Below are 25,556 nucleotides of genomic sequence, written 5' to 3'. Positions count from 1 at the left end.
CTGAATCTATCTTATTAGTAGTATCCTCATGACTGATGATTGTGACTAATCAATTAATCATGATGTCCGTCGAGGTCATATGCGTTGTCCTCTTCATGGAACTTCCTGGATGATGACAGACCACTTCGTAGCTATCTTCCTTCTGATGTGCTTCTATCTCAAAAGTAGAATTAAGAAAGAGCGTTAAGTATCTTAGTATATATGCGCATAATATATAATGAAGTTTGAAGTTATAAATATCCGACATTAGTCGTTTTTATATACGGCCAAAGATTATTATGCGCATAATTTATTAGGAACACAGCTTTTTAGGCGATTTGATGCATTATTATAGTAAAATTTATGCGAAATAGCGTTATGCCGTGTGAAAATATGACAATACATTTTATGCGAAAAAGAGGGCACCCATCTAAGTATGAATACATTTCTTGTTCAGGTATCCGTCCCGATCGACGATCCGAAGCGCATCGCGGAAATCTTTGATGAAATTTCATACCGCAAGGGATCTTCTCTCATTCGCATGATGACCATGTTCCTGGGAGAGGAGGTGTTCAGAAAGGCCATTAACAAGTGAGTAACCCAGACTAGCACATGTCTCGCTAGTTTAAGGAGATCAGCGCAGGCAATTGAAAAAAACCATGAGAAGAGCCCCTTTAATGAAACTTCGTCTTTTATCCACGTTAGTCTTTTTCTCTTATGTGTATGTTTACGAATAAAGTATTTCCTATTTTTACTTCTAAAGTCAACTATTTGTTTTATAAATTTTATTTCAAATAGTAAAGCGTTAATTCGGGCGTTTATTATTACTAGATATTATCTTATAGTTGAAAAAAGTTGTACCTAAAGACATTCAGATCGTGGCTGGACAGTGAGAAGTGTGATAGGGGTAATTAAACGTAGCATATACGTTAAAAGCGCTTATATCTTATAAGAATTGATAGGCTTATAGACACTAATATAGATTACTAATATACCCTTTTTATTATGGTTTTGAACTATAGATTCTGAAGAAGTGTTTTTTATTTTTACAAATTGCCTTTGTTGTTTGATAAGTAGAGTCATTCACACTAGAAACATTACTAACGGTTGATTTATATAAACTTAACAACGAAATTACTATCCCCAGCTACCTCGTAAAATACTCCTACCACAACGCCGAACAAGACGACCTGTGGGCCGAGCTGACGGCCGTCAACCAGCAGCACGGGGGGCTGTCCCGCAACGTCTCCGTCAAGACCATCATGGACACCTGGACTAAGCAGACTGGCTACCCGCTCCTCACGGTGATGAGGGATTATAGTGACGGCACACTGTCTATTACACAGGTATCTTATTTCAACTCGTGGATAAATGTAGAAGTCAGGCGGTTGAACTGCTCAAATTAATCAATACAAAGTCAGATTCCCTTGATTGAGCATCAGTCGTGGGAATTAATTAAAAGGTCTTCTGTTGCTGATTGAGGGTCTTTTTTATACCACGTTGGTGGCAAACAACCATACGGCCCGCCTGATGGTAAGCAGTAACCGTGGTCTATGGACGCCTGCAACACCAAAGATCCCATATGCGCGCTGCCGACCCGTTAAATTCCTGTACACTCCTTTTTTGAAGAACCCCATACTGAAGCCCTTCGAGAAAACCACAGCGGCGAGGAAATTCCTTTTAAACTGCACAGTTCGCGACCATTTATAGGTTCTATATAGGGTGGGTCAACGTAGACTTAAGGAGACCAAAAGATCGGAAAATTCCCTCAGGTTGCAGTTATGGGTTAGAGGGAGCGAGCGATAATGCGATCGCGTTCCGCCGCATAATTATGGTCCTCATGCTTAAATTAACTCAATGTGTAGACCAGATAGTACAATAGAATGAGAACTCACTTTGGACGCATGACCAGTTTCAGAATAAGAACAAATATTAGTGTTAGCACTGGCCTTTTCGAAATTAATTATAATCATAAGAAGTGGCCCACGGCTGTACTATTACTAAAGCATTATATACCAGATTTTTTTTCATACGCGTTCCTGACGCTGTGGGCACGATTACTTACGATTTATTTATTTATTTAAACTTTATTGCACAAAATATATACAACAATGTACAAATGGGGGACTTAATGCCAAATGGCATTCTCTACCAGCCAACCATAGGGCCAAACAGAGATACCTAGAATTGGTCCAGAGAAAAAATACTTATAGAATAAAATATATTTATAGAATACATACTATAAATATAATAATGATGGCTATTATCCTTGGCTTGATTTATTTTTGGCATTCAAAAGATTAAGCCCCATTCTCTTTTTCAGAAACGCTACCTCGCCGTGGGCAACAAGGCCTCCTCCGACTCCCAGCCCTCCTGGTGGGTGCCCCTCAACGTACTCTGTCAGAACGAGGTGGGACAAAAGCCGGAACCTGTAGAGTGGCTAGCTGCTGACGAGGGTTTGCAGATGGGACATCGGTACAAACACGGATCCGGGGCTGGCGAGTGGGTGCTCTTCAACGCTGAGATGATTGGTAAGTTTGCAATAGCCTTTCTAACGGCTTGTCTATTTTTTCCGACAATAAGAACAGGAAAACCAAATAGAACAACGAAAACCAAATCAGAACCAAGCAAATAACGTGAGTCGGTAATTCGACCAATGAGTACATATTTTATATTTATGGAATGTTATTGTGTTTTGGTCCTTTTGGTCAAATGCTTGAGAAACGTTTTTTTTTGTTAAGGATTGGACCACAGGTATTTTATGGTTGTTCAAGCTTTACTTCGTATTCTTGGTTTTTTTAGAAGTATGAAAGAGGACATGGGTGTTTTATTTTTAATCTGGTTCTTACGTTTAACGATAAAATCTTTCTCTAAAACCAAATAAACCGGAAAATATACTCAACTCAACTATACTGTTGTGAATGTGAAATGGTGTTTAAGAGCAAGTTTGGCCTGGCCAGCCACATAAGAACTCATAAGAGGGAAAAACCCTTGATTACTGAGGTCGCCGTCATCGAAATCGATGTGGAGGACTATATATATATTCTTGATTTTTTTAGAAGTATGAAAGAGGACTTGGGTGTTTTATTTTTAATCTGGTTCTTACGTTTAACGATAAAATCTTTCCCTAAAACCGAATAAACCGGAAAATTTACCACATGTACCCTTCCACAGCCCCATACCGCGTGAACTACGACGCTGACAACTGGCGCCTCCTGTCCAAGACCCTCAACAGTGAGAACTACGCCAGCATCCCGGTGCTGAGCCGCGTTCAGCTCATGACGGACTCGTTGGAGCTCGCCTGGACTAATGTGCTGGATTATGAACATGCTCTGCAGTAAGTATGATAATCCCAGGCCGTATTTACACTAGGGTCAAAACGGTTCAAGCCCGGGGTGACACAAGCCGGTTCACGCGCTCGGTTCGGCTGCAACACCAAACCGTTAAAAGGTCCAGGACGCCGAATCTTAAAATACATCACAGTAAACTCTGACCCTGACTGGTTTCGACCATATTGACTGGATATACACAATACATGAAGAAGGAGAAGAAGAAAACGTATTTCTGGAGTGTGTCGTTCATGAGCTCTTAGTTTGCTGATGTAGCCTAGTTTGACAAGTTTGGCTTTTGATAGAGTTTTTTTTTCAACTTAGTTTTAGGTCGATCTTGTTTAACTAACCTTTATTTTAACAGAATGGTGAAATATCTGAATCGCGAGACCGACTATCTGCCTCTCTCCACCGGCCTCCGCGGCCTCAGCAAGATCGAGAACGTGATCAAGCGCAGTCCAGAGTTCGGAGCGTTCCAGAAGTTCATGAGAGGACTCGTTGCTGAGAATTACGAGAGAGCTGGTGGCCTGTCGAAAAAGGCTATTCTGAATGGTGATCAGCTGAACAGCGTCAAGCTACAGGTAAGAGAGAAAGTGATTAGTAAGTTTTAGAAGTTTAGGCGATGGCTTTCAGTCTTTCTAGACAACCTACCTCTTAGAACAGCTCTGCCTCTGATGAACAGCGTCAAGTGAGAGTGATACTTTTGGGGACAAGTAGTAATACTAGAAATTCATGAGAGGACTCGTTGCTGTGAATTACGAGCGAGCCAGCGGGCTGCAGAATTAGGGTGATCAGCGAATTCCTTGAACTCCCAGAAGTCCTTCATAAGCTTGCGCTACGCCTTCCTATTTTCAGAAACGCCATAGTGAATTCCAGCAATTGGTAACGATTAGAACTTGTTCTTTGTTAAGTTCCTTCGTACGTTATTCACCATTATAAACTAGATATCCCTAACGGTCGGAAAACAGCCAAAATTTGTTACCTGTAAAAGTTGCGTGAGCCAGGGCTTATTAAGACTCCTCTTAATGTTTGTTCGTGTTTAGGTGCTGACTAGTTCATGGGCTTGCCGCATGAAGGTTCCTGGCTGCGAAGAGAACGCTATTGAATTGTTCCAACGGTGGATGTCTTCTGACACTCCCGACGAAGACAACCCGTAAGTTTTGTCTGAAATACTGTACTTATAATGATTGTAACGAATCATAGCTTGATATACCCGTAAGTGATTGGGGTAGCATTTTGACTCATTAATGGTTTGTCTATTGCACCATTATCCCAAAATAAGGCGAAAGATTTATTCGTTTTGAAGGGAAACCAGAGTACCATTATCCCACAAAACATTTACGGCGTTATTCATAAACGCGTTACTGACCTGAATTAGCTATGAATCGTTTGTCTTTATCTGCCATTTTGAGTTATGTATTTGTAAGAAAGGGATAAAACATAAGTTAACTATATTAGGGCCGTAAAGTTTTATGAATCAGGGGGTTAGAGTTTCTAATTCAATGAATCCTCGGACTTTAAACTTGATTATCAAATCCAGTTCCCTAGTGGTGTATTTCTGTAGCTAATATTAAAGACATTGGTTTCAGTAGGATATGTTCTATTCTAAATACAGTTATGCAAGTTGCGGAAAGACTCCAAACTGTTGAAAATGCTTTCAAAAATTTCTGCAAAAATCAATAGAAATAACGGAAGTTTTTAATTTGAAAATGGAAAGTTCATTTCACATGTAAATCTGTATGAAGTTTCCGATAATTTTCCATGTGCTTGATTTCGCAGGATCCCATTGGACCTCCGCCGCACCGTATACTGCGTGGGAATATACCGAGGAAGTGTGGTCGAGTGGAGGTTCCTGCTGGAACGCAAACGTCACTCCAACGTGGCTTCACATTCCGATGACATTCTGCAAGCGCTAGCTTGCACCAGGGAGATCTGGATCCTTAACCAGTAAGTTATTATACTCTGTATGGCCTCTACACTTCTAATTTCTAGATGTTGTCCTGTTGTGGATGGGAAAATTCTGACATGTTATCACATTTCAACCCTGCTTCTCTTCAAACCTTCAAGAAGAGAGTGTCTTTCCGTCTTAAAGACCGGCAACTCCTCTGGTGTTACTGGCTCGTTTGCTTGGCAACATTCTTGAGGTAATGTTTCACATCATTGAGGTGTGGATTTTGAAGCACTATGTCTCCTGCCCTGGCTCTAAAGTAAAATAAACTAGTGATAAGATTTACTTCCTCAATCCGTTTTATAGCCGAATACCATATTTGACGTCCTTTTCAATACACCGTTATTCGTATGACGCGAATCGGTCTTGCGAAAAGCTCTCTTATTTAAACGAAAAAATACCTCATAGACTTCCACATTTGAATGGACTTCTTCCATAGTTACTTTCTTTTCGAGGACACAATATATTGGCATTGCATACATCTATTTCCAGATACCTGGAATGGGCGATCACGGACGGCTCGGAGGTCCGTAAGCAGGACTCCATCGGCGTAATCAGTGCAGTGACTCGATCCACCGTCGGGTACTATGTAGCAAGGGACTTTATCTACAACCGTATTGGTGATATTGAGAAGAGGTGAGTCATTGTCATCATTACCACCAATATCATCATCAGCAGCATTATCATCATATTCAATAGTCCAGTCATTCGCTCCGCCGTTTGGTGATATCGAGAAGAGGCAAGGGACAACACAACTATTTATATGTAGTATAGACGCCTGACGTTACTTATGCGCTGTGTAACTTTACGCCACGAATTCTTTTTTTTTTCAACTTAACCCTTAAATGCATAGTGTTGCCAGATGTCTACAAAGCATTAGACAGCTCACAGATTTGAAAAATCTAATCATAATTTTTAGTTCTTTATTATTATTTTGCGTTTAACTTCGAAATATCCTTCCTTCTGCTACATTGATTTTATTGCACAGGTTCCGTGGTTCGGAGACCAGAATCGGCAGGATAATGAGGACTCTTCTGGAACAGTTTACAACGCAGAAGGAATTAGATGAGGTAATTATATCTTAAATACTGTGGATTGATGTCTTAAATGTATAGACATAGGCCTTCATCATCATAGGATACACATGTTAATCATTTATGAATATAATATTCAAGTAGGTACGGTAAGTTCAGCCCAAGGTGCCCTATCGTTCGAGACATTCGGTACGCATAGAAGCATCTGAATTTATTAATAAATAGTAATACATTCAGATTATGAATTTACGCGAGGTTTCATTGTAAATTAAGGTTTCTGTGGCGTCTTCTACTGTCACTGCCAACGTCTTGCCACAAGGTCTAACAGATGGCGTTAGCAAGCTAGAACACAATTACGTAGATCCGCGTACAACTTCTGAGTTTCTGACCAACTCTCAGTGGATTTCGGTCCCCAGGCATAACACCCGCCTGGAGTTGACAGAGTACTCTCTATTGGCTCTTTCTCTACTTCATTTAGGCGACAAGGTAACATAATGCACTTAATGACCGTAAATGTCTTGCGTGAACTGTAAAGGCCAGTTATTATCGTAAAATGTAACTGTCTATATTATAAAGTTTTCTACTTAGCCCACAAAGTGAAAGACCCTCCAACTCCTCCAAGGTTCCTATTACAAATTATGGACTACATAAACACAAAAATCTGTTTCAGTTCGAAGCCTGGGCAGCCCAGCACAGCAAGGTCCTCGAAGGCGCCAAGCTCGCCGTGAAGCAGGGCATCGAGAAGGCCCGCGTCAACATCGACTGGATCGCCAAGAACAAGGAGAAGGTCATCAGCCTCATGCGGCTGTCTGCCACGTAAGATGTTTTAAGGAGCCCGTGACGATCTAACTTGACTATTTTGTGCTGATTTGGACCTTGTGTCTATGCAATAAGGGTTTTTCTTTAGTGTATGATTCCATTTCAGTTTACAATAAGAGTTACTTAGTGTGGGTTCATGTATGCGTGTTATTTTGGTAAACATTTACCCCCTTATTCATAAACGTGTACTAAACTTACGATGCCGCTAATAATCGTTTGTCCGTTTCCAACGTATTGGTATGATGGAAAGGGACAAACGATTATTAGCGGCATCGTACCTTTAATAGAGTATGTGACATGTAAGGGCCTTTTTTGTCCTCCTTTTTACGACTTGCAAAAGTTCAACTAGGTAACTCATTTGCAACAATCGACATCTATCGTCACGTATAACCAATTATCTTACATAATTTCTTTAGACCTACGATTTATTGCAAAGACATTAACGGTCCAATGTTGTGATTTAATTCAAAAGTGACACAATGCCAAATACGTATGTTTTACAGTTGAGAATTTGGATTTGTGTCATTTTAGTAATATTTTAGAGAGATTTGTTAGAACAAATAATAGTGCCTTAGCAATAGGTTAAATTAAATTAAATCCTACATTAAATTAAAAGTAATACGGTAAATTACATTGTTATTTCTTCTAACAAATAAAATTTACACAAGTGAACGTATTGTACTTCTAAGTTGACGCGATTTGGTTGTTATGATGTACCTAAAAGACAAGGTGTATTAGGGTACCTTCTAAAGCGGGGTTATTTATAAAAACACTAATATCTACTATTTAAACTAGAAATAACTTACGACTGCAATACTTACCAAGGCATTTAAGATTACTGTTGCTACAGTTGAAAGTGATTTTAGTTCAGTAGAAACAAGTTTCAATATTACCTTGCATTCGAACTTACAATGGACCTTACATGCTTGTCTTTTAGGTAGGTATTTCTGTCACTTAAAGTTATCAACTCGCGTTCAAAGTAGTTAGACTTAGTATTATGAGTATTATATACATTTTATTGACATTGGGACCAAATAAGTGCTTTTAGTATTGTTATTTCAGATATACATTTTACCTAAAGCAAAGATACATTGATTAAGTTGCGTAAAATTTAAGAGCCCATCAACGTGCTCACTAGCGCCACTGGAAAATAATTGTGATTGTTTATATTTAGCGATAGATATTTTAAAAAGGGGGCCGCTACGTACTGTATTTTGTATTTAAGCACCTTTTGAATACATCAAAATAGTTTTTATGTTGCTGGATTCGTCGATCTACGAACTCAAAACAAAAACGGCCGTTTTAACTTTGGGCGCCTAGATCGACGAATCCAGCAACGTATAAACTATTATGATGTATTCAAAAGGTGCTTAAATACAAAATACAGTGAGTAGAGGCCCCCTTTTTTAAATATCTATCATTAAATTTAAATAATTGCAATTATTTAGCAGTGGCGCTGGTGAGCACGCTGATGGGCTCTTAAGACAATTTCGTGCTTTGAATTTGACAGGTAAACGAGATGGCGCTGTACAGCTCCATACATTTTGCGGTAACTCTGGTTGTCAAAAGTTGACGTTTGACAATTCAGTGATATGGCGCAGTACAGCGCCATCTGTTTTGGATGTCAAAATAAGGAGCGCGTTTTTTTCTTAGACAACTCTATCAACTCTTTGCCTATAGTATGTAGTATTTTAGGCAAATATTGGCACAGAATATTCGCTGTAGTGGGTTCGCTGATTGTAAACCGCTAGATGCCTTTAAGTATTTATTTTATTTGTATCTAGAAATCCCGCTATTACTTTGGTGCTACTAATAGCTTAAATAATCAGTGAAAATAGTAATGTAATGGTAGTAAAGCTTAACTGCTTATAAATGTAACGATTAGACATGATTTCCGAAATACTGATGAAATAATTTTATTTATATTTTTGTAATCAGCGACCATATTGCCAAGGAGAGGAGACGGCGATCCAAGCTTCCCCTTTTAATTAATTTAATATATTGTATCCACAACGTAACGATATCTTATTAAGTTCTAGGTAAAATCAACGCTCTTAAAAATACAAAACCTGTGTTGTCTTGCCTCCGTGTTTTTCTAAAGTTACGACAATTGTATTTTATTAATTGACTTTTTATTTTTGTTAAGAGATTTGTGACGTGTCAGAAAACAGATGTATTTAGAAAATAAATGTATGTAGATAATTTGACCTAAAGTTCGAATTAACCTTTTAACCGCTTAGAATAGTTCATCGAGCGTGCTCGTGTCGCGGCCGGTACGAAGTTTTGTCGTATTTATCGGACTACCGTGAAATTGAGCTGGATATTGTGTCTTATATATCAGACTACAAGGTTAAAAGGTTAAGGTCGTGGTTACACCTTTTTTGGCAAATATCGGTATCTAAGACCTTGACTTCTGAAAGAAAACATTCACTCTCTATTATAGGGTTAGGGAAAAAAATATATTGCTTATATTACTGACATTGATGTATTTTTTTATTGTATAATTATTTCATAATTTTGTAAAAATTCAGAAACAAGGGTTATTGATTTTTTTAATAATTGTGTTTTGACTATTTGTTCTGAATATGTACTTAAATGATTTTTGTTGATTTTATTAATCGTATGAGCAAAACGTTACATTTGAAATGATTACTTTTATACTTAAGTCTTACTGTAAACGTCCGTCCAGTATTTTAAAGCACTTGTTAAAATGGAAGAAATAAATGTGAAATAATAATTTTTGTATTTTTTTGTTTCTACAATCCCTTTTATTTAGCTTTTGGAAGGATATAAAAGGTACGTTAATTTTTTATTACTTATTTTATGTTTTTAGTCTCTGAAAACCAATTTGTCAGTAAATAAGAATAAAAAAAATATTCATCCCTTATTTTTGGTGCTAGTACTAGCGTAAAATAAAGACTGACTGACTGAAAATAAAGACAGTATGATTCCCTCTGTCTGTGTTTAAAATGAGACCCTGACAAACTAATATAATTCTCTGGAAGGTGACATTAGACCTGGATTATGGACCTGCTGGGCTAAGATGGTCGGCTCTTTATCAGTTGTCACCATGCCTGTCACGTTCTAACAAATATGTAAGCGCGAAAGTGACGGACATAGTGACAAGTGATAAAAATGGAACCATGATACCGCCGCTGGTCTGAAATAAAAAATATGATTGATTGATTGATTAGAAGAAATAGAGGGTCTCTATTGTTTCCCATAAAGTTTTAAGTCATAATGTATTGTTTGTCCGCATTTTTGTTAGCCATTTAGCCATAATTTTGTTTTTCTCAGAAATGCGTAACTTTTCAGGATTGCCATAAAAGAAACCTAACCTAACCTATCTATAGGATAACCTTCGAAATTTCTGAAAAGTTAACGGTTTCAGAGTTATGACTAATGATATGACTATAATTACATTATGACTTTCAATAATTATGTCAAACAAAGGGATCCGATTTATAGATCATGTTATTCACGACGACGTGGGTATTGACTCATATTGTCATGGTAATAAAGGTTAGATTTGACAAATCTGCGCGTCATCGTGGGTGACACGAACTACACGTCGATACACGTCGCATTTGTATAGAATAAAGTTACCAAACCTTACCTAACCAGTAGGGCTAAGATGGTCGGCTCTTTATCATTTGTCACCATAGCTGCCACGTTCTAACAAGTATGTAAGCGCGAAAGTGACGGGCACAGTGACAAGTGATAAAAATGGAACCATAATACCGCCCCAGCTGGGCTAAGATGGTCGGCTCTTTATCATTTGTCACCATGCCTGTCACGTTCTAACAAATATGTAAGCGCGAAAGTGACGGACATAGTGACAAGTGATAAAAATGGAACCATGATACCGCCGCTGCAGCGGTATCATAGTTGCCTTTTTATCACTTGTCATGTCATGTGTCACTATCGCACTTACATACTTGTTAGAACGTGACGGGCATGATGACAGATGCTAAAGCACCGACCATCTTAGCCCTACTGCTTATGTATGGCTTTATCCACGTGATAAAATAACCTTCACTTTTTAACACCGCGGCACCGCGGGATAGAATGTGACTGACATTTTAAAGGCTCTCACATAGACAAGAAAGATCATCATATCCTGGTAGTATGGTTGCATTTTTATTACTTGTCACTACGCCTGTCACTTTCGCACTTACATACTTGATAGAACGTTACAGACATGGTGACAGGCGATAAAAATGTGACAGCGCTAAAACCTCTGCAGTGTTATCATGGTCGTGTTTTTTTCACTTGTCATATCATGCGTAACGTTCGCACTTACGTATTTATTAGAGCGTGACAGGTGGGGTGACAAATGATAGATCCATCTTAGCCCTGCTGATGTGCGTTTTAAGTTACGACATATTGTCGTCAAGTTTATTCAATTTCTAACAAAATAAATATTCGTTCCAGAAATGAAAACCTACTAGAATGGTGGAAGAACTTTTTTAGAAGTAACAGCGGGAGTGTCGCTAAGGTTTTCACGAGGACAGTCATAATGTGTGTTATAGCGCTTCTGGTCGTATGATAAATAAGTTTTCAAACAAACTTTATAGGTCATACACAGCACTTATTTACGACTCTAATAATGTTACGGAAAAGTAAAATGGACAGAAGTGATTCCAAACATGATTTTGACTGCCATTTGGCATGTCCCAAAAAATCGTTGCATATGCCAATATTATTCAAGCTAACGGCAATCTGACACGAAAACGGAGCGACAGATTAATTTGACAATACAATATTATAATGACAGCTTATCTGATGATGAAGACCGAAGGTGGGCATAGGAACTATAGTGGTAAAACTAATCTAAAACCTAACCAGTAATATATGATCTCGCGCCATATTGCGGAATTTCATTGGAACTAAATTTTTCATACTAAACATCAGAATAACAGCGCCCTCTTGATAACGATCCTATATTTCTGGTCGGGCTCTAATTGTTGGTTAACCTTTTGAACGCCAAGCCTATCGCACGCGGCGCGTAATCGGGAACCTTGTCGGTACGCATGAAGGTTGATATTGGGCTGTAGCCGCGCGCGTCATATGACATCTTTGGCGGTCAAAAGGTTAAACTGGTTTTTAAGAATGGTCTTTTAAAAATGATTAATTTTTAATTGATAACTGTTGAAAGTAAAGAAAAGTACAGACCGCAATAAAAGCTTGTATCCACAATGTTTTCTTTTAGAAATAACTTATATGTCGCTTCGCCCGTCGCGGCAGGTTGCGGTATCAGTGTGTGATACATATGTATTATTGTACATAAAATATGCATACAAATAAAATACTTTTTATCGATACATCGTTTATTTCAATAAAAGTTCAAAAATACTCTTAACACATAAACCTTATTTTTATATCCTAGATACTAAAATAACAGTTTAATTGCTCTATTTTCGAACCGATCTGTCTTTTTAATGCAAATTTGGTAGAAAAATGTTATAAATTGGTAAAAAAAAAAACTGTCATTTTAGTATCCATTATATAAAAACAGAGCTTAAAATATAATACTTCGTCTTATTTTAATTTGACAGTAATGGCACCAAAGGTAACTTGTGTTTTAGTAAAAATGTCAAAATTTTTTGAAATACTTCCCTATCTACTGGCATTAAAATAAGAATATGAAACATATGTCAATTTGTCTGGTTGCTTAAATATATTTTATCCACAACCAAAAATTAGGCTTCATTAGGTTTAACTTAGTTCGAGAATTTCTCTGAATTCTCGAAATTTCATTTTGGAAACGGAAAATTTCGATCCCCATAGAAGATTGACATGATGCCGACGGCCACTTTCTATCACCGCACCGCCCGCCGTCGGCAGGGTGTTCATCCTCACACCCTAGAACCTAAATGGTCACGCACTGTGCGGTTTAAGAGGAACTTCCTCCCGCGCACGCTCCGGTTGTGGAATGAGCTACCTGCCGAGGTTTACCCGAAGGTCTACAGTATGAGGTACTTCAAAAAAGGAGTGTACAGATTTTTAAAGGGTCGGCAACGCGCATGTAACACCTCTGGAGTTGCAGGCGTCCATAGGCTACGGTGACTGCTTACCATCAGGCGGGCCGTATGCTTGCTTACCACCGTCGTAGTATAAAAAAAAAAAGAATATAACATTCTGAAATTTTGAAATGTGGATATTTTGTAATTTTGGATACCGAAAATTTCTCGTAATTCTCGAAATTTCATTTTGGAAACAGAAAATTTTGATCCCCATACAAACATATTTAGGAAACTTTCCGATAGCAAATCGATAATTTTTATGATTACTTTCTTGACTTGTTGCTAATAAGTTCTATTCCTATCACTATAATATTTAATTTACAACATAACTATGCTTATAATTCACGTATACTTAACAATAACAACTAATGATCTATAGAGTATTCAGATCAATATCACTTAGTAATAGTTAAGTCTCATTTATATAGCAATCAAAAAGAAATATATATTTATATAGAAAGCCCGATATTAAATTCTGATTTTCAACATGATATGTCAATGTATAGAAATTACATAAAAATACGTAAATATTTATATTGACAGAAAAACTATCAACAATTTGGAATTATTTGATATTTATGAAAATTTTTTGACTTGATTGGAGACTTTGAATATTTGTATTATTAAATAGAAAATGTCATAAATATTAAAACACCCAACAAAAGTGTTGGCAGTTATTTTATTTCAATCTAAGTTCTACTTTTAAAATATTAAAAGTAGGTATAAAATGCAAGCTAAATTGAGCCTTGTTGGCGAAGCAATAGCGTTCAGAATGTTCATAACAGCCTTAAACTGGCTAAATGCATAAATTTTATCATAAATGTCTTTACAATTTATAGTATTCGATATAAAATACAAAAAATGTCATGTCTTAATGGAACAAATATGGTTTTTAAAGGCAACATTTAAAACTAAAATCCCTTTTAACTCAGCGTGGAAAACCATGTAGTGAAAATCGTCTGCAGTGAAAGCATTATAAATAACAATTTAGTATCCTAGCTGAGATTGTGACGAATACATTTATAGTAAATAATATTCTTACAAATAATTTTGTAATTTTAATAATTGACAAGCCGTGGTCACAGGAAGACTTTAGTCTATGGTTAGAGCTAAATTAGATTTATTCTTAATCTCCTCTTATTTTCATACCTAGAATAAAAAAAAACGTATATTAGAAGGATTCAGAAATATTACGCATACTTCTAATAAAAAAAGCTCTTTGGAGCTCTGGGGAGAGCTGGGAAAAAGTAGCCACAGTTTAAGCACAGTCGGACTATAAACTAAGAAATTCAAAACGGCGGCCACTTTTTCTAATTTGACCACAGATTTCAGGGACAGTATTCATTTATCAATAAGGATCTCTACTACGCATGGACCTATTAGAAATGTGATTTAAACCTTAAATAATCTAAAACAACAAAAATAAACCAAGAATCACTAATTTTAACTTTCACGATTTGTACACATTAGTGTCTAAGCTGATCAGTAGACCAACCAAGATTCGTGTCTACAAGACTGTAATTAGGCCAATTTTGATGTATGGGTAGCTGGGACTCTGACTCAGAAAGAAGAGATCAAGCTCTTAGTGGTGGAGAGGAAAATCTGGCGGAAGATTCTGGGGCCTATCGGAGTTGAATATGGAACTTGGAGAAGAATAGGGAACCAGAGGAGCTGGTTGCGGTGCCCAATATTATTGGCTATATCAAAGCCACGCGACTCCGCTGGCTCGGTCACCTGGAGAGGATGGGAGAGGATCGTGCTGTGAGAAAAGCCTAAGGCACCCAGGTGGAAAACGTCCGTCCGGGCGCCCCAGATACATCTGGAGTGATGAAGCCCTGGAAGACCTGTCCGTCCTCGGAGTACCCTACTAGCGTGAAGTGGCGCAGGATAGGGCAGTGGCGCTCTCTTGTGTCACAGAGAAAACACGCGATGAAGGAACGTTTACTTCGGGAGAACGAAACCTTTTTATCTGTGAACTGTACATAGACTTCCCGACACTGTTTTCATTACAAGGCCAAGATCCTGTTTGGGCCATTAAGCCTGTGAAATAAGTAAGTGTTATATACAAAAACGGGACTTAATCGTTTATAATTAAGTTTTAAAATCCCCTCTGTGAGGGAACGATGCAGCATATTGGCGAGAGGAGGCTCGGAACTGAGGGTGGCAGGACCGGAGCCAATTATACCTCTGCCTTAAGCCTGGCTCCGGAACATGCTGAGACACAACACCAAGGTAAAACACCAACAGTACTGGTCTAACCTAGGCACGTGCAGGCAGGCGAAGGAGGCCCTCTCGACAATCGACCCCGGTTTGTCGAGGAGGCTGAGACAGCTGAAGAGGCCACCGGCTCCGGCTTCTGACTGGGGCCATAACCGGCCACGCCCCACTAAACAAACACCTACTAACCCTACGTGTTACAGATAGCCCCCTCTGCAGAGCGTGAATGGAGGTAGAGGAGACAGCCGCCCACGTCATTCTTGAATGCCCAGGGGTGGCAGAATACCGGGCACAATACCTCGGTTCTCCGGGGTCTCTCCCAGAAGTCGTCGGCAACATGAAGGGTCTGCTAGGCTTCTTGCTAGAGTTGGGTTGGCAAGAGTAGACAACCCACCATCACGCAAAATAGGCGCGAATTCGACGTCGATTTGCGGAAACCAAGCCCGCGAATACCAATACCAATCCCCTCTGTGATCGATAGATCTTGAAGAGGTAATTTTAAAACTTTAATTACACGTGATTAAGTCCAGTTTTCGTTAATAATAAACCAAAAATCACTTACTTGTCACGCCTGTTCCCCAACCCCTACCAAGCTGGGCCTATGAACAGCTCTCCTCTTCCTCAGCGTGCCCAGGATGGCCAGCATTTCCTTGACGGCTTCAGGTTGTTCCTCCTTGGGCTTCTTCTCGAGGAAGTTTTGGTCGCGGCGCCGCAAGGTGAAGTTGCCGCCTTTGATCTGGTCCACGATTGAGTCTATTGCTGGATCACCTGTAAATTGAATTTATAAAGTCAGGGGAATTTTACGACTTTTTCTCTAATTGGTTATAAACCGCAAGCCAGGAACAATTTCCATGACCAATCGCCTCCCGGCTGAAAACTCGTGTAGTTAACGACTAGGTATGATGAACCGTCGTGGACGTCAGCTGCCGCTCCATTGGTGGGTTGAGTACAGCGCCATCTGTTATGGATGTCAAACTAAGGGCCACGTTTTTTACTTAGACTTTACCTCTCTATTTTAATATATTAAAGCCAAGAAAATTCAAAATTGAGAACTACCTTTGTTCGTTAAAATACCGTACAGCTTACCTCCATTCTGCACGCTTTTCTTCAAGTTAGCTTGTTTACTGGCCAACATGTGCGCCATGTCGGCCCCCGCCGTCGGCACGAACACCGCCGGGGCCGGCGGGGGAGGGGGTGGAGGGGGCGGGGGAGGTAGTGCTGCGGGAGGGGGCGGCGCGCTGGGAGGGGGCGGCGGGGAGAACACCGGCGCGGGGGGTGGGCAGGGGGAGGGGGCAGGGGCGAGGGCAGCGGGGCCGGGGGCGGGGGGAGGGGTGAGAGGGGAAGGCGGTGGTGGTGGTGCTGCGACAAAAAAAAAATTAATAGTTTAGATCCAATTTCTAAGTATTATGCATGAAAGTTGAAAATAATATAAAGTGTACGCGAAAGGAAACGCCTGAACTAGGAACTGAAAACGTACATTGCGTGATAATTTTTTTATAGTCTGTTTTTTTTTAACTATAAAGTACTGTCAAATAAACATGGCACCTAGATTAATTGTCAGTGTGTCAGTATCTATTTAAGAGTTTCCTTTAGATTACTAAATCACCAGACATGCCTTACAACAATTAGGGACCAAATCAAATTATGTTAAATATTTTGATAAGTGTTTCTTTAAGGTGGTTCGACTAGGTTACCCAAAGCTTAAACCTCACTAGATGGTGCCACAATTGCAAATTTTGAGTTTTAATTTTTTTGTGGAGTAGTCTTGGTATTTCTATACTGTAAATTATGTTTAGCGCACTCTTTAAATAAATATTGAACTATTAAAACAAACATTGAACACTTCATTGTACAAAAACTACCCCTTAATGTCGACAGAATGTTTCTTGACTCTATTTCTAAGTATCACTCACACATTCAAACAGTCGTACTGGGATCCTTGTAGTAGACAATTTGGCACAGCGTGAGTAGGCTTCAATAGCGTTGCGGTATGTACGTGGAAATACATGCAAGAGGATGTGGGTTCGAGACTCATTAAAATTATTTTTGTTATTAGTATTATCAAGTACCTATTATTAATAAATTATTTTATGAGAAATATGAGCGTTTTCCATATAAATATTAAAAATCTGATTCTCACACATCATGATATTTTTGGGTTGAAATTTTAGTTTTACATTGAAATTTCTTTCACACTAAAATGTGACGTAATGGTATGGATATTTTAGGATATCTTTTTATAATGCTAGGGTGGAGAAGATTCTAAGTAGAATGAACCTAAGAAAGTCCAAATTTGTAAGTCAGATTTTCCGGTATTTTTTTTTAAAAAAAACGCTGTTTTGTTCTAAAATTAAAGCAATCCCTTACTGCCCAGCCTTTAAAAAAGTAGGTACTATTTTACAGTAGAATTAAAACATTTTTTTACGATACATTTAATTAAATTACAGTGAGTTACAAAATTGCATGGCCTTCTATTTATAACCATTATAAAAATAAATGAGATATTTACCATGTTTGTTTATATTATTGATTTCCCGATATTTTGACACAACTAGAAGTTTCACACAATGCCTAGAGATAGAAAATTATTTATTTATTGTCAATTTCATTCAACGGATCACATCATATCCAATTTATGTGTTTATGTATTGCATTGTTTTCTACCTAGTTGGTTATTAAATTCTGTTACTGCAATAATTTTTATCTACATAAAATATACCAACGAAAGTTTAATAAAGTATATGTATATTAAAATGAAGTACACAAAATCAGGAATTACATATGACAATATCATTCAAAATCGCCTCCTCTGGCTTTGACACAGGCCCTCAAACGACGAGGCCAGTCATCAATAGCGGCACGCACGATTGTCATGTCTAATTCCGTCACTGTCTTAACTATGGCCCGCTTGAGGGAGTTAAGATTTGTGTGGGGTTTAGCACAGGCTTTCTCCTCAATAACCTGCTATATGGCATAATCCAGGGGGTTAAGGTCCGGGCTGGAGGACGGCCAGTCTTCGTGGGCAATAAAGTCAATTTTGTTCCTTCGAAACCAGGCTTGAGTTGTTTTTGCCTTATGTGCAGGAGCTGAGTCCTGTTCAAAGATCCATGGCTGGTTTTGAAATAGGGTGTGGCTTAAGGGCTTCACTATTGGTTCGGTGGTCGAGAACGGTTTCCAGTTTCCGGTTTTCACACCTTTTTCACAGAAATGAATCTGTGTTAGCCCTGAGTATGACACACCCAAAATCATGTTTGGCGGGTGCCCACATTTGTGCAACGCAATAGGGTTGTTTCCATCTACAAATCTTAGGGCATAATTGTATCCCAATAAATTCTTTTGGATTATAAGAACATGTTAAACTACTTTTAGGGGACCTGTAATGACCATATTTTTGTAAATATTGAATTTAAAATATCTTTTGGCACACGTCACGTGACCAAACTCGAAACGTCATTGAAGATTCTGATGACGTCACAACTCTCGGATTGACTCTGTTGACAGTTAGGCGATTAACAACAAATGACAAATATCAGTTGACAGTTCGTATCTTCTACGTGTGTATGTAGTTATGTGTCAAACCATAAACTGTGACGTCACACAATTTTCAAAGAGCGTTTTGGGCGCGAAAGCATCTGTCAAAATATATTTTGTTAATTTAACATATTTAAAGCCGTTTTTAGTATAAAAGCTGAATTTTAAGGCAACTTTTAGTTAATATAGAAAGTAATACAAGCGTTCCAAAAAAATTGGAATACGATTCTCTTTTAGGCCCCAATTCATTATAGATACGACGAGATAAGCGTTATGTGCGGTATATAATTATAGCTCACAAATCCACCACATTATGTCATTTTTAGGGTTCCGTAGCCAAATGGCAAAAAACGGAACCCTTATAGATTCGTCATGTCCGTCTGTCTGTCCGATTCTGTCACAGCCACTTTTTTCCGAAACTATAAGAGCTGTACTGTTCAAACTTAGTAAGTGGATGTATTCTATGAACCGCATTAAGATTTTCACACAAAAATAGAAAAAAACCAATAAATTTTGGGGGTTCCCCATACTTAGAACTGAAACTCAAAAAATCTTTTTTCATCAAACCCATACGTGTGGGGTATCTATGAATAGGTCTTCAAAAATGATATTGAGGTTTCTAATATCATTTTTTTCTAAAATGAATAGTTTGCGCGAGAGACACTTCCAAAGTGGTAAAATGTGTGTCCCGCCCCCCCGTAACTTCTAAAATAACAGAATGAAAAATCTAAAAAAAATATATGATATACATTGCCATGTAAACTTCCACCGAAAATTGGTTTGAATGAGATCTAGTAAGTAGTTTTTTTTTTAATACGTCATGAAATTAAAAAAAAAATTTTTTTTTTTCAACATACCCATACATGTGGGGTATCTATGGATAGGTCTTCAAAAATAATATTAAGGTTTCTAATATCATTTTTTTTCTAAACTGAATAGTTTGCGCGAGAGAATCTCCCAAAGTAAAAAAAAGTGTGTCCCCCCCCTGTAACTTCTAAAATAACAGAATAAAAAATCTAAAAAAAATATATGATATACATTACGATGCAAACTTCTAACGAAAATTGGTTTGAACGAGATCTAGTGAGTAGTTTTTTAATACGTCATAAAATTAAAAAAAAAAAAATTTTTTCGTCAAACCCATACGTGTGGGGTATCTATGGATAGGTCTTCAAAAATGATATTTAGGTTCCTAATATAATTTTTTTCTAAAGTGAATAGTTTGCGCGAGAGACACTACCAAAGTGGTAAAATGTGTGTCCAAAGTGGTAAAATGTTGAACGAGATCTAGTAGTTTAAGTAGTTTTTTTTAATACGTCATAAAGGAACCCTTCATGGGCGAGTCCGACTCGCACTTGTTTATTGTTTCGGTAGCATTTGCTTTAACGGAAATAAAGAGGTTGCAAATCGAGTAACAGAACTTCAGAACAGATATCATTTGATATTTACCAGTCGCTTTTCGGTGAAGGAAAACATCGTGAGGAAACTGGACTAATCCCAACAAGGCTTAGTTTTACCCTCTGGGTTGGAAGGTCAGATGGCAGTGGCTTTCGTAAAAACTAGTGCCTACGCCAAATCTTGGGATTAGTTGTCAAAGCGGACCCCAAGCTCCATTGAGCCGTGGCAATATGCTGGGACAACGCTAGGAAGAAAGAAAGAAATCGAGTAACAGAACTTAGTAACCAACTAGGTATAATAGTTATGATGTAAATGTCCATATCATGTTGGAGTCATATATGTATTAGCCAACTAATTATTCAAGATCAATACACTTAGCTCCCTTAGGTATTCGCCTAAGTACAATCTCGGGCAAAATTTAGTTTTATAAAAGTGAACTAGTTTCTAGGTCATTTTTGTAGACTCCACTTACAGTTACACTTTTCCTGGTTTTACGCGGACCAGAATATCGATGATTTTTGCAACTTGATTTAGACGTTGCTATCATTTTCAATCCAAAAACACATAAAATCACAATTCAGAACATGCGGCAGCGTTGTTTTCTATCAAGTACCTCAAGCACCAGGGCGGCTACCGGGAAAATCGAAATTCGTCAATTTCGGGCATTTTTCTCTGTCACTCTAATTACGTCTTAGTGAGAGTAAAAGAGAAAGATCCCCGCAATTTGCGAATTTAGGTTTTCGCGGTAGGCCCCCAGGTCCTGTCAAGTTTCAGCAGTGTTGCCAGGTGAGCGGAAGAGAATTATCGTACTTGAGTGTCAATATTATTGTACCGTTGAAAAAAATATCGTACGCCAATAAAAAAGGCAGCCCCTAAAAATGTCTAGCAAAATAAGCTTAAATTTCCAATTAATAATAAAAAAAAGACAATTTTCGTCTAAATTGCGCAAAAAATCTGTTTATGTTTGTGTATTTTTGGTATAGACTCAAACGGTATACAGGAAATTGTGACATTTTAAACTTTAAACTTACACCAAGGAGCCGAACACCCAAAAGATAGTAATTTTAGCCTATTTCTGAGAGAAAGTGTAATATTTTGCTTCAAATTACTAGACTTTTAAGGTGGCATCATCCAAGGGCTGAAATTATAGTACTTTAGTGTACGATAATGCTCTTTGGAACATTACGTCTTACCGGGGCCCAAATTATCGTACATGTACGACAATTATCGTACGCCTGGTCACACTGAGTGTCAGTGTCGACAGAGTCAGCTAAAAACGGGTCAAACATCGCAACGTCGCGCCGATGACCGTCCGAGGCATGGAGTGGCAACGCCGCAATGTATTTGTACACGACATTTGTCACACACACATGAGTAAAATTTATAAAAATATAACGTTGATTATTGCATGATTTCTGTTTGAAACAAAGTTTTTCTATTAATTTAGCGCAAATGAATATTCGAAAGTAGATAGATGCGCAACTATTTATGTAATAATATTGTGTAATTAATTAATAAATAGCGATTGTTTTTTGTATGAAAATCGAACCACCTTAAGTAGTAACACTACTAGATATAAATCCTCCTCCGGTCTCCACAACTGAAGGGCCTGATCATTTTTAGGGTTCCGTAGTCAACTAGGAACCCTTATAGTTTCGCCATGTCCGTCTGTCTGTCTGTCTGTCTGTCTGTCTGTCCGAGGCTTTGCTCCGTGGTCGTTAGTGCTAGAAAGCTGAAATTCGGCATGGATATATACATCAATAAAGCCGACAAAGTCGTACAATAAAATCTAAAAATTTTTTTTTTTGAGGGTACCTCCCCTACACGTAAAGTGGGGGTGTTTTTTTTTCTACTTCAACCCTACAGTGTGGGGTATCGTTGGAAAGGGCTTTCAAATCTGATAGGGGTCTTCAACAAACATTTTTTGATAAAGTGAATATATTCGGAGATAATCGCTCCGAAAGAAAAAAAATGTGTCCCCCCCCCTCTAACTTTTGAACCATAGGTCCAAAAAATATGAAAAAAATCGTGGAAGTAGAGTTTAAGAAAGACTTTAAATGAAAACTATAGCGGACATGATCACTTTAGCTGTTTTTGAGTTATCGCAAAAAGTTTCCCCTTCATAGTAAAAAGACTTTAATTAGGTACTGATTATGCAAATTTGCCTATTTGTTTAACTCGCGTTTCATCCCTTGGTTAACAATTTACTATACGTTAAGCTCCAGTTTAGCTTATTGTGACGGAAGAGTAACTACGGAACCCTACACTGAGCGTGGCCCGACATGCTCTTGGCCGGTTTTATTTCCTTATAGTATAAACACACACTACTAAGACACAAAACTTACCGACCACCTCTTCTCTCCTATCTTCTTTTTTCGGTCCTCCTTCAAAATAACTAATTCTCGACATTAGACTACCCTTCTTCGGCGGCGATATTTTCACTTCCCTGCTCTCTTCTACTACACATTGTTCTTCTAATTTCTTCCCGTTCCGTTCTTCAAACTTCTGTTCTCCTATCTTCCGTTCTTCTGCTAGCTTCTGTTCTACTATCTTCCTTTCTTCTGCTAGCTTCTGTTCTACTATCCTCCTTTCTTCTGCAAGCTTCTGTTCTACTATATTCCGCTCTTCTGCAAGTTTCCTTTCTGCTATTTCTGCTCGTTCTACGGCTTTCCTTGCGTCTTCTTCTGCTAGTCTGATCTTCTCTTCCCATAGGAGAATGTCCGTGTCTTCGTGTTTTTCTGCTAGTTTTAACTGTAAAAGATAATATTAATATTCAGGAATGTTTGTAATTTAGTTTTATATTATGTCAATTATTTTATCATGCCTCCTCGTGCAGATGTACAATTTGTTTTAATGCAATTTAAAACTTTATTTTTTAAGAAAGACATATTCAATCAAACCAATCAATAATGCAACTACGTTGAAACTTCGTTAGCAAACATTGTGTATGGTGGCAGCACGAATTTATATCATTTATTGTTCCTTTTGCATTTTATTAAATATATAATCCAGTCAAATAAGGGGCTTCGCCTCGGAAGGAAAAATAATAAGTTGGAAACTCGCGGTTATTCGCGGATGGTCTAAAACGCAAAATGACTAGTGTAATATTTTGCCTATATCGCTTTTAGTCTACATCGCGAACGGTCTAGAACGCAAAATGACCACTTTTTTATTTCATTAGGTAGGTTAGGTTTGTTAGTTATCTTCAAATGGCCGAAGGCCAAACCGCCCAGAATAGGAGCCCCGCGGCAGAATAGGAGCGGGGCTCCGTCGACATCGCTAACGTAAAGATAAAACGACGAAAATGATGTAGGCATTTTGCGATCTAGACCATTCGCGATGTAGACTAAAAGTGATATAGGCAAAATATTACACTAGTCATTTTGCGTTTTAGACCATCCGCGAATAACCCGAAACTCGTATACTCTTTCATTATGACATTCTAAAAATTGTTTCAAAACTCACAGAACCAAATAACCAACCAAAACTCTGGATCAAAACAAATCTGGACTAAATATACATATTGCCAGACCAATAAATTAGATCTAAATGTATCTAAATGCTTTACTTTAACCTTCACTAGACAACAAAGTTCAATTCCAACTTCGTACAAGCTAAATGATCATGTGCTTAAATCTGTGTCATGTATGAAGGACCTGGGAGTCACCCATGATTCAAAGCTTTTATTTGATACTCATATAGATAATATAGTAACTGGTGCTACCAAGACTTTGGGATTCATAATGCGTAGTTCTTTACATTTTACCCAAATCAAAACTATAAAAGTTCTTTATTGTACATATGTCAGAAGTAAACTTGAATATGCGTCTCAAATTTGGAACCCCAGTTATAATATTTACATTAACAGAATAGAACGTATACAGAAAAAGTTTGTAAAATACCTCTGCTTTAAAATGAAAACTCTTTATAATTCATCCAATTATGAGAATATTTGTAAAAAACATCACCTTATCCCACTACATAAACGTCGACAGATTGCAGATATTACTTATATACTTAATATTTTAAATGGTAACATTGATTGTCCTGAATTGCTCGCTAAGCTCTCCTTCAATACTCCATCTAGGTCTAAAAGATACTTCCCTCCCCTCTCAATTCCTTTTTCATCACGTAATTACAGAAAGAATAGCATTCTACTACGAGCTGGTAAAAGTCTAAATGAACTAACGAAGGAGCGGGATATAGACGTTTTTAATAGCAACATCACAACTATAAGACGGATTCTAACAGACAAATTACTTGAGTGAGCGAGTCGTATGTGTTGGCATATTATTGTATCGATTAACGTATTAAGATTACTAATAAGTTTTGGTTTCTTTGTTCAGTATATAATATAATAAGTATTAATATTTAAAAATATTAGTGGTAACACGTTGTAAAAAAAAAAAAAATCTAGTGCTAACCACCAATTATCTGTTAACCTGTTGCTACCGGTGGGAACCTATAATTGGCTCTTTGTTATCTATATATATAATTATTGTACAATCTATAGCTGTTGGTTCTCCGAACAATAAATAAATAAATAAATAAATTTTGCCAATTTCAAAGGTAAAAAAAAAACAGTTTTTCGCCAATATCAAGGGTTCAATGAACAAATGTATGCTACATGCCTGTAGGTCCTCGACGTGGTCGCGATGCCGCGCCGCCTGCTGCTCCAGCGCGCCGCGCAGGCCGGCCACCTCCCCCAGCAGCAGGCTCAGCCGCTCGTCCAGCTCCAGCTCCCCCAGCAGCAGCGTGCTCTGGTGCGTGAGCACTTTGACGCGCTTCTTGGCGTCTCGGGCTTCCGATTTGTAACTGAAATTAAAGTTAGGCCAAAATTAACTCGGGACTCGGTCAGGTATACTCTACGCCAGTCTAAACCTGCGATTTTTAATAAAATCGCCAAAGAAATTTCATGAGAATCGGTTCAGAAGCGCGACCGGTTAGACAGACAGCCGTAAATAGTATTTGCCCAAGTAACAACGGAAACGCTTGGCTCGCGCTTCACGCATTTTGTTGAAAATATAACATAGGTACTAGATTGGAACCTTGTGGAGCACCGCTATTAAAATGACATGACGAATATACCACACACTCAAAGGCCTTCCTAAGATCAATTTTTTTTACCTGTGTAATATTTATACATTATACAACAAATGTAGTGTTTACGAATTTAAATCCATGCTTAATTGTTAAATTTTGCTTTACCGCTCGCTCTGTAGCAATATACTTTGTATACCACCTGAGACCCAGAACCAATAATTTGTTTTTTTTT

At 38.0% G+C, this 25,556-nt stretch overlaps 2 protein-coding genes across 9 annotated transcripts in view; one reads left to right on the top strand and one right to left on the bottom strand.

Annotated features, from left to right (window-relative positions):
- The window catches only part of LOC133529766 (aminopeptidase N-like), a 43,552-nt gene extending 31,119 nt beyond the window's left edge, over positions 1–12,433 (top strand). For 4 of the 5 annotated variants that reach the window (XM_061867570.1, XM_061867572.1, XM_061867573.1 and 1 more), the window contains exons 9-19: positions 437–570; positions 1,127–1,325; positions 2,303–2,510; positions 3,154–3,316; positions 3,673–3,889; positions 4,352–4,461; positions 5,088–5,255; positions 5,749–5,892; positions 6,245–6,326; positions 6,961–7,106; positions 11,544–12,433. In XM_061867570.1, the coding sequence (XP_061723554.1) occupies positions 437–570; positions 1,127–1,325; positions 2,303–2,510; positions 3,154–3,316; positions 3,673–3,889; positions 4,352–4,461; positions 5,088–5,255; positions 5,749–5,892; positions 6,245–6,326; positions 6,961–7,106; positions 11,544–11,658 (1,686 nt within the window). In that variant the 3' untranslated portion in view covers positions 11,659–12,433. Of the gene's footprint in view, positions 1–436; positions 571–1,126; positions 1,326–2,302; positions 2,511–3,153; positions 3,317–3,672; positions 3,890–4,351; positions 4,462–5,087; positions 5,256–5,748; positions 5,893–6,244; positions 6,327–6,960; positions 7,107–9,047; positions 9,847–11,543 lie in introns of those variants that run through there. The other variant, XM_061867571.1, reaches the window with a different exon arrangement.
- Positions 12,434–13,738: 1,305 nt separating this feature from the next.
- Positions 13,739–25,556, bottom strand: part of LOC133529764 (shootin-1-like) — a 30,099-nt gene continuing 18,281 nt past the window's right edge. For 3 of the 4 annotated variants that reach the window (XM_061867566.1, XM_061867567.1, XM_061867568.1), the window contains exons 7-11: positions 24,913–25,096; positions 22,627–23,032; positions 16,439–16,711; positions 15,915–16,120; positions 13,739–14,284 (exon numbers count right to left, since the gene is read on the bottom strand). In XM_061867566.1, the coding sequence (XP_061723550.1) occupies positions 15,918–16,120; positions 16,439–16,711; positions 22,627–23,032; positions 24,913–25,096 (1,066 nt within the window). In that variant the 3' untranslated portion in view covers positions 13,739–14,284; positions 15,915–15,917. Of the gene's footprint in view, positions 14,285–15,911; positions 16,121–16,438; positions 16,712–22,626; positions 23,033–24,912; positions 25,097–25,556 lie in introns of those variants that run through there. The other variant, XM_061867569.1, reaches the window with a different exon arrangement.

The sequence above is a fragment of the Cydia pomonella genome, chromosome 21 (assembly GCF_033807575.1).
Source record: "Cydia pomonella isolate Wapato2018A chromosome 21, ilCydPomo1, whole genome shotgun sequence".
In the NCBI taxonomy this organism is placed as follows: Eukaryota; Metazoa; Arthropoda; class Insecta; order Lepidoptera; family Tortricidae; genus Cydia; species Cydia pomonella.
Note: the sequence above shows the minus strand (reverse complement) of the source record. Positions and strands in the feature narration are given on the sequence as shown.